The following is an 8,456-nucleotide window of genomic DNA, read 5'->3' on the forward strand; positions in this document are numbered from 1 at the left end:
CAGACAGTTACCTAAGGGTGGAATTGAACCCAGGTCCCTAGCACTTGGAGGCAGTGCCACTGATCAGTGACTGTGACCTTGTCCTGTGATCATTTGCTGCTGTTTTGCCTTCACCATAATAACAACTTGCATTGAAAAGACATCAAAAGATACTTCACACAAGAGGGATGGTCAACTCACATTTGACACTGAACCAATTAAGGAAATGTTAGGGCAGATCACTAGTAGCTTGGCCAAAGAGTTTGGTTTTAAGAAATAAAATGGATGTGCCATCACAGCTGTAAGGAGGGCTGATGTGCTGGAAGGAGTATCAAATAAGGCCATACCAGTTCAGCCTCAGAAAACGGTCAGTCACACTGTTGGGAATGTGGATCCCCAAACAGTGAGTTGGAGTTAGAAGGGCAAATTGTCAAGAAAGTCAGAAACAACAGGCAAGTAATAGTAGAAGATTTCAACTATCCTAATATTGTTCTGTGTCCAGTTCCAGGGATCATAGACAAAGGATGTGGAGTAGATCATTGAGGACAGAGATGAGAAGAAAGTTCTTTATCCAGAAAGTGGAGAATCTGTAGAATTCTATGCCACATAAAGTGGCTAAGGCCAAAACATTGAACGTGTTGGATGATTGGCTATGATCAAATTGAAGGTGAAGCAGGCCTAAAGGACCAAATGGCTTACTCCTACTCCTATTTTCTGTGTTCCTGTGTAAATAGGTACAGAGGGCACTGAATTCTTAAAATGCATTCAGGAGATCATTGCTCAGCTAGTAATAGCAAGATGAACAAGAGAAGATGCAGACCTTTTAGAGCATGATCCTGGGTAGGTGGAAGGGGTAAAATTGCAGTTCAGTATGAAATTGTGTTTGTGTTTTGTTCACCTCTTCCTTATTCAACACATAAATAATCATTTCTATCTTGTATTACAGCGACAGACAATTGAATTGATTCCTGTAACCAAGGTGCACTTCCAGTGGAAAGGACAAGAGAACAGCTACTTTGTGTATGGCACAGAAAACAATGTCTATGCTCCAGACTATCCCAGCAAATGCCAGTGCACCATTCTCTGATCGCCAGCCTTCAGCATCCTTCTAAGGAAAACCTTAACCTGGGCCCCTCTGCTTCACACACCCCCAAGTGTGCAGCCAGCTCAGAGAAAGGGGATGAGGGTTGTTGGACAGGGGAGGGTCTAAGAGTTTTCAATATTATTGGGAAGAATAAAGGGTTGGTTCTTTGCTTGTTAGGACCATTACATCTTCCTCAATAACACTGGCACAAAGCAGGTTAATCAGTTAAACACCTCTTTGCCAATTGCAAGTTTTTGAAGCTGGTTCATTGGTCATGGCTGCAGAGGTATTTTGGTAGCAGTAATTTGTATGGGCGGGGTGTAGATCTCACACGACAGCATAAGCCACATAGTAATGAGTCAAAAGCCAGTTCCGTATATCTTCTGATCTCAATCCTCAATAGAAATTACATTTGGAGGAGCTGTAGACCAAGGCAGCCAGAACCAGGACCAATGCTATGGAAAAAAGACATATCATTTAATTGTAAAGTACTCTCTGAATTTCCTACTCTTATAAAGTCCTATTGTTCTCTGTGAATGTTAAGGCACAGTTTACACTACAGTAGATTTGGAGTCTGTGATCCTGGCATACGGGCGCCACTTGTAGACCTCAGGGTCCAGTAAATTGTGCCACATGTTTACTGGTGTCTAAGTAAATGAATGCATGTGGTATAAATTAATACCATTCACTTTATAAATAAAGATTAGTTTATTAATAGTCTATTAGTGTTTTATCTTAGCATTGTCGAGCACATTGCCATGAGTATATAATAGTGGCAGTGAGCCCAAGTTTCCATCCAGCAGATGCTTCCTGCTGTTTTACCCTGTCAGCCTGAATGTTAATCTCTAACAAGCCCCTTCACCAGCCTCCATCCTCATGCTGCATTTATATCACAACAGCCACATGCAGTGACAGCACTGATCCCAGCCAGAATGAGATGATTACATGGGCGACCTTTACTGCTGTAAAGCGACTGGGATTTATTTTCTGCCCAGACTTTGTGCTCTGTGACTATCCTCCACCTCCTATAATTTGCTAAAGTAAAATCCTACAGCACACAGGACACTCTGCTGTATTTTTAGTCATAGATTCAAACATTCTCAAGCCCAACCCTACCTACTCATTGGTTGATACATAGGTGACTCTGGAGGCAGTGCTTTAATATAACTGGACTAGTTCCTGCTGCTATGTAGTTATGGCCTCTTAGTTGTGGCCTAAGAGTATCCTCAATGTTAATGCCAGTTATTTGGATATGGCTATGGGTTTGGCAATGCTTTGAGACTGCCTCTAGAGGGCTGAAATGTGCTTTCGCATTCTTAGTAAATGAGACCCTTCCTTAACATCTGTCCTAAAACTTATTGTCATAAAGAATCTTGAAGCTCCTACTCAAGAGTTTAAGAACAAAATCTGGGCTGACATCCCAGTACAGTACCAAGGGTGTTGTCAGAGCCATATTTTCTATGAAATGTTAAACTGGGGGCCCATCCACTCTCTTGGGTGGGAAAAAAAGATTTGATAGCACTGTTTGAAGGAAGAGCAGGGTTTGACTTCAGTGTCTGGCAGCACCCATGGAGAGAGAAAAACAAAGTTAACTTTAAGTGTGATATGACTTTTCAGTACTGTCTGTTTCAAATTTGCAGCATCTACAGTATTTTGCTTTTATTTGACTCCAACATCTGTATTAGATCTCATGGTCAGTTTGTCTGTATGCCTTTAACAGACGTGCTCATGATATCATCATTGTATCATAGCATGTAATCTGAAGGTATACAGATCTCCTATTAATCTTATTTTGGATAATTTCAGACATGACCCTCGACTGGAAGCATGCTTCTTTGTTGAACCTAATAAATTGCTGTTAGCTATAACATATATGTACCTGAGAAATGTAATGTTTGTACATAATAGTTATTTGTAATAAATGTCTGTTGGATTCTTCAACAACCACAAAATCGATCCCCAGTTTTTAGTTTATGGGTGATAACATAAATAATACTGCATCAGGTAAAACATCCTGTTAGAGGCATACTTACATGGTGTCTTGTTCAATGTTCATCATTCATAGAACATAAAACAATACAGCGCAAAACAGGCCCGTTCAGCCCTTGATGTTGCGCCAACCTGTGAACTGTTCTCAGCTCGTCCCCCTACACTATACCATCATCATCCATGTGCTTATCCAAGAATTGTTTAAATCTCCCTAATGTGGCTGAGTTAATTACATTGGCAGGTAGGGCATTCCACACCCTTACCACTCTGAGTAAAGAACCTGTCTCTGACATCTGTCTTAAATCTATCACCCCTCAATTTGTAGTTATGCCCCCTCTTACGAGCTGACGTCATCATCCTAGGAAACAGACTTTCACTGTCTACCCTATCTAATCCTCTGATCATCTTGTTTGTTTCTATCAAATCCCCTCTTAGTCTTCTTTCCAATGACAGCAGACCTAAGTCTCTCAGCCTTTCCTCACAAAGCCTTCCCTCCAGACCAGGCAACATCCTGGTAAATCTCCTCTGCACCTTTTCCAATGCTTCCACATCCTTCCCGAAATATGGGGACCAGAACTGTACACAATATTCCAAGTGCGGCCGCACTAGCGTTTTGTGTAGTTGCAGCATGATATTGCGGTCCCGGAACTCAATCCCTCTACCAATGAACCTAACACACCGTATGCCTTCTTAACAGCACTATCAACCTGGGTGGCAACTTTCAGGGATCACAGATCCTTGTGGCACACCACTAGTAACCGGACTCCAGGCTGAATGTTTTCCATCAACCACCACTTGCTGTCTTCTTTCAGAAAGCCAGTTTCTAATCCAAACTGCTAAATCACCTCAATCCCATGCCTCTGCATTTTCTCCAACAGCCTACCATGTGGAACCTTATCAAAGGCTTTACTGAAGTCCATGTATACCATGTGAACTGCCCTACCCTCATCTACATGCTTGCTCACCTTCTCAAAAACTCTGAGGTTTGTGAGACACGATCTGCCCTTGACGAAACCATGTTGACTATCTGAAATCAAATTGTTGCTTGCTAGATGGTTACAAATCTGATCTCTTATAAATCCTTTCCAAAACCTTTCCTACAACAGAACCTTTCCATAGCACGAAAAACAGATTATTTGGTTCAGTATCATGTTATTTGTGTCGAGGGAGATCCAGTAGATGTAGTGTACCTGGACTTTCAGAAAGCTTTTGATAAAGTCCCACATAGGAGGTTAGTGAGCAAAATTAGGGCGTATGGTATTGGGGGCAAAGTACTAAATTGGATTGAAAGTTGGTTGGCTGATAGGAAACAAAGACTAGTGATAATCGGCTCCATTTTGGAATGGCAGGCAGTGACCAGTGGGGTACCGCAGGGATCAGTACTGGTACCGCAGCTTTTTACAATATATGTTAATGATATAGAAGATTATATTAGCAATAACATTAGCAAATTTGCTGATGATATTAAACTGGGTGGCAGGGTGAAATGTGATGAGGATGTTAGGAGATTACAGGGTGACCTGGACAAGTTAGGTGAGTGGTCAGTGTTTCTGCAGCTGTACAGGGCCCTGGTGAGACCACACCTGGAGTACTGTGTGCAGTTGTGGTCTCCAAATTTGAGGAAAGACATTCTGGCTATTGAGGGAGTGCAGCGTGGGTTCACGAGGTCAATTCCTGGAATAGCAGGATTACCTTACACTGAAAGACTGGAGCGACTGGGCTTGTATACCCTTGAGTTTAGCAGACTGAGAGGGGATCTGGTTGAGACATATAAGATTATTAAAGGATTGGACACTTTGGAGGCAGGAAACATGTTTCCGCTGATGGGCGAGTGCCGAACCAGAGGACACAGCTTAAAAATACGGGGTAGACCATTTAGGAGATGCGGAAAAACTTCTTCACCCAGAGAGTGGTGGCTGTGTGGAATGCTCTGCCCCAGAGGGCAGTGGAGGCCCAGTCTCTGGATTCATTTAAGAAAGAGTTGGATAGCGCTCTCAAGGATTGTGGAATCAAGGGTTATGGAGATAAGGCAGGAACAGGATACTGATTAAGGATAATCAGCCATGATCATATTGAATGGTGGTGCAGGCTCGAAAGGCAGAATGGCCTACTCCTGCACCTATTATCTATTGTCTATTGTCTTCTTGCTGTGCGCAAATTGGCTGCCATCATTTTATACAATTCACATACTCAAATGGCTGTAAAACACTGGGATATCTTGAGGTTGTGAGAATAAATGTTAGGCCTTTAATATTATTTCATAAGTGCCTCAGTTAAAATGTCTCAATAAAACCTGCAATCTCTCAGACAAATTCACAATTTGAACATAGAATGAAATGTGAAAAGAGAGATAAAGAACATATTTTCTGGATTCATCCAAATGTCAGACAAAACTTTGGAAGAAAATTCCTTAAATTGAAGGAATGCCCTAAACTTTACTGTGCAATTTACTGATGAGGTCAATCTTCACCTGTAACCTGAATTCTTGAAACAATTGGAGATTTGCATCCTTCACAGAAACAGATGTGGAAAAAGTGTTGAAAATCCAGGAACTAAGAGTGCCTGACTTTATGTTAGGCAAAGGATATGAAGGAATTTGGAAACAAGGAAATGTAGTTAAAATACAGGTCATTCATGAGTTAACCAAATGGCAGAACAGAGGGATTGAGTGGCCTACTCCTAAGTTCCTTCTGTGAAAATCCCTCCCATTTTATACTGATGCCATAAGGGACCCATTAATTCAACTGCCGTTTGGAGATGTGGCAGTGATGTGGTAGTTCACACAAACTAAAGATTCAGAGTTTTGGGGACCAGTGATCTGAAATGGTCATTTGGATTTATCTGACAGGAAGCACCTTCACATCATCTTCATTAGGTTTCTGGTTTTCTTCTTTCCAAAACTGCTCTTCTAGTTGATGAAACTCAAACCTCTGGGTTAAGTTAATAATGAGAGTATACTCCTGCTTTGACATCTCATGATTTCAGTCAACTTGAATGCATCTCATCATGAAACAGTGCAGTGGTGAACAGCTTACCTCAGTCACCTATCCTCCTTCACCTTTGAGGTGACACCATATTAAAGATTTAAACCACAGTGTGTGACAAGTTCAGTCTCACATTATAATACATTGTGGAACAAAGTACATTACAGATCAATGGAAGAATTTAATCAAAACTTAAATACAAACAACCATTTGACTCTGTGTAGTTTTATTGCCCTGTGACTGGTTATATTGAACAACTCCTAAAGCAGATTATCTGGTGATTTACCCTGCTGTCATTGATATACAAAAATTTGTTACTATGTTTCCTACTTTACAACACTGACTACACTTCAAAACTATTGGTTTTCAAGCAAGTTGGGATGCTGTGAGTTTGCATCTGCAACTGCATATAAATGCAGTTCTTACTTTCTATTTGCAATATACATCACACAACATGGATAATGCTGCAAAGGGGCTATTTATGGAAGTAGAACAGCCAAGTTTTACAGCCACAGAAGTTCAAGGACATTGCTCGTTTAGTGAATGTAAATTGAATAGCTGCTAATGAGACTGGAAGACAGGGAAAAACAAAGTAAAAAAAAGTAGGAATAAATGAGTCATTCTCAATTGGCAGGCTGTGATTAGTGGGACTGCAATGATCAGTACTTGGGCTCCAGCTGTTCACTGTATGATTTAGATGTGGCAACCAAATGTAACATTTCCAAATGATGCAAAGCTAAATGTAACTGTGTTATGACTAAGGTGTAAAGTGGCTTCAGGAGGATTTGGATAGGCTCAACAGGCTGAATGGCCTACTCCTGTTCCCCTGTTCCTATGTAGTTAGCTTTGAGCTCAGCTCAGCTTGGTTTGTACATGGGTACAAAGACACAGTCTCCTCACCACTGAAATGTCTGGAAATTGCTGTGATGAACAATCCCAGAGTTGGGAGCTGATCTTCCCATCTTACTTTCTGTCCTGTTCCCTACTCCCTAATCCTCTGCACAATTCTGAGTTCCTGGCATTTGTACCAACACACAAACAGAGCTGAATCTCAAGATTATGGAGCTGAGTCTGAGGGCTCTGGTTTTTAATAAATTTGGTGGAGGAGGAATTTTCACAGATATTTTAAACTCTAATGAGCCTCAGTCTGGCCAAGATGCCATCTTGAACTGCACACTGGTTTAGCCTTTTTGATGCCACTGTGATAAACACATTTACATACAATCTAAAAATAGGGCATTCCTAAAGATTGTTAAGGCTCTGATTGACAATGAAATTATCTACAAACATTTTTTAATAAGGCTGCAGAACATTTTGGTGGTTTCTACTGCAATTACCTACTTCCCTGAACAATAACCAGTTGAACAAGGGTAACAAAGTTGTTGCTTTACTGTGACATATACTTAAAAACACATCCATTTTCAAGTCCACTTGCTGAATGAAGTCAACTTGAAACCCCATTTGAAGACGACTTTTAATACACATTGGGAGACTTTGTCAAGACTTTGCCAACACTCTATTAACAATTTCCTCAAAATTCTCTGGGGACTTCACCTCAAGACATTGAATACTGTACTCCTCCACTTGCCTGAAATTATTATAGGAATCAAGAAAACAAAAGGCCATGGTGTTCTTGCTAGGGAACATCTCCTATTTCCTGCCCTTGATCTGCACTGGGAGGAGGAGATGAAACTAGGCAGATGAAACCCATCCCAAATGAGTAGCGGTATCATCATGGGAGATGCCCTCCCTCTTTCCTCAGATGGCTGCTCATTTGCATACCGACTAATCCTTAGTCTTGTGCCTATCCAGCTGTTGCAATACCAGATGAACAAGATACACTATCAGCAAATGAGAGTTACAGACTGAAGTCATGCTCAGATATACCTGTCTTTATATTACTGTGCCTTTAGTGTAACTGCTAGGAGGTCTATGAATGCAAAGAAACTCTTTGTCTCTTTTAAAATCAATATCAAATCAATCATGCTACAGCAACAGGCAAAATCAATTTCTCAAGTAAGTGTGTAAAAAGAGCCCACTTATTCGAGGTTGGATAAGGAACAGCAACAAAGTTTGGTGTTGTTCTAACATATGGCTACCATCCCACAGTTCCATTTGCAGTCCCCCCCCTCCAAATATTTGGAGGGATGCTTTCTCATGTGGGATGAGCCTGGGGTTTGTGGGGTTTACTATCTCATAGAGTCATAGAGATGTACAACACGGAAACAGACCCTTTGGTTCAAATTGTCCATGCCAACCAGATGTCTCAACCTAATCTAGTCCCACCTGCCAGCACCCGGCCCATATCTCTCCAAACCCTTCCTATTCATATACCCATCCAGATGCCTTTTAAATGTTGCAATTGTACCAGCCTCCACCACTTCCTCTGGCAGCTCATTCCATACACGTATCACCCACTG

The 8,456-nt window shown here is 41.3% G+C and overlaps 1 protein-coding gene and 1 long non-coding RNA gene across 4 annotated transcripts in view; one reads left to right on the forward strand and one right to left on the reverse strand.

The window, feature by feature from the left end:
* The window catches only part of LOC122559142 (protein SSUH2 homolog), a 54,470-nt gene extending 51,458 nt beyond the window's left edge, over positions 1-3,012 (forward strand). For all 3 annotated transcript variants that reach the window (XM_043708488.1, XM_043708490.1, XM_043708489.1), the window contains one exon: positions 926-3,012. In XM_043708488.1, the coding sequence (XP_043564423.1) occupies positions 926-1,066 (141 nt within the window). In that variant the 3' untranslated portion in view covers positions 1,067-3,012. The remainder of the gene's footprint in view (positions 1-925) is intronic.
* LOC122559143 overlaps positions 1-8,456 on the reverse strand; it is a 57,087-nt gene that overhangs the window by 36,150 nt on the left and 12,481 nt on the right. The gene's annotated exons all lie outside the window — the stretch shown is intronic.

This window comes from Chiloscyllium plagiosum, chromosome 18 (genome assembly GCF_004010195.1).
Source record: "Chiloscyllium plagiosum isolate BGI_BamShark_2017 chromosome 18, ASM401019v2, whole genome shotgun sequence".
Taxonomy (NCBI): domain Eukaryota; kingdom Metazoa; phylum Chordata; class Chondrichthyes; order Orectolobiformes; family Hemiscylliidae; genus Chiloscyllium; species Chiloscyllium plagiosum.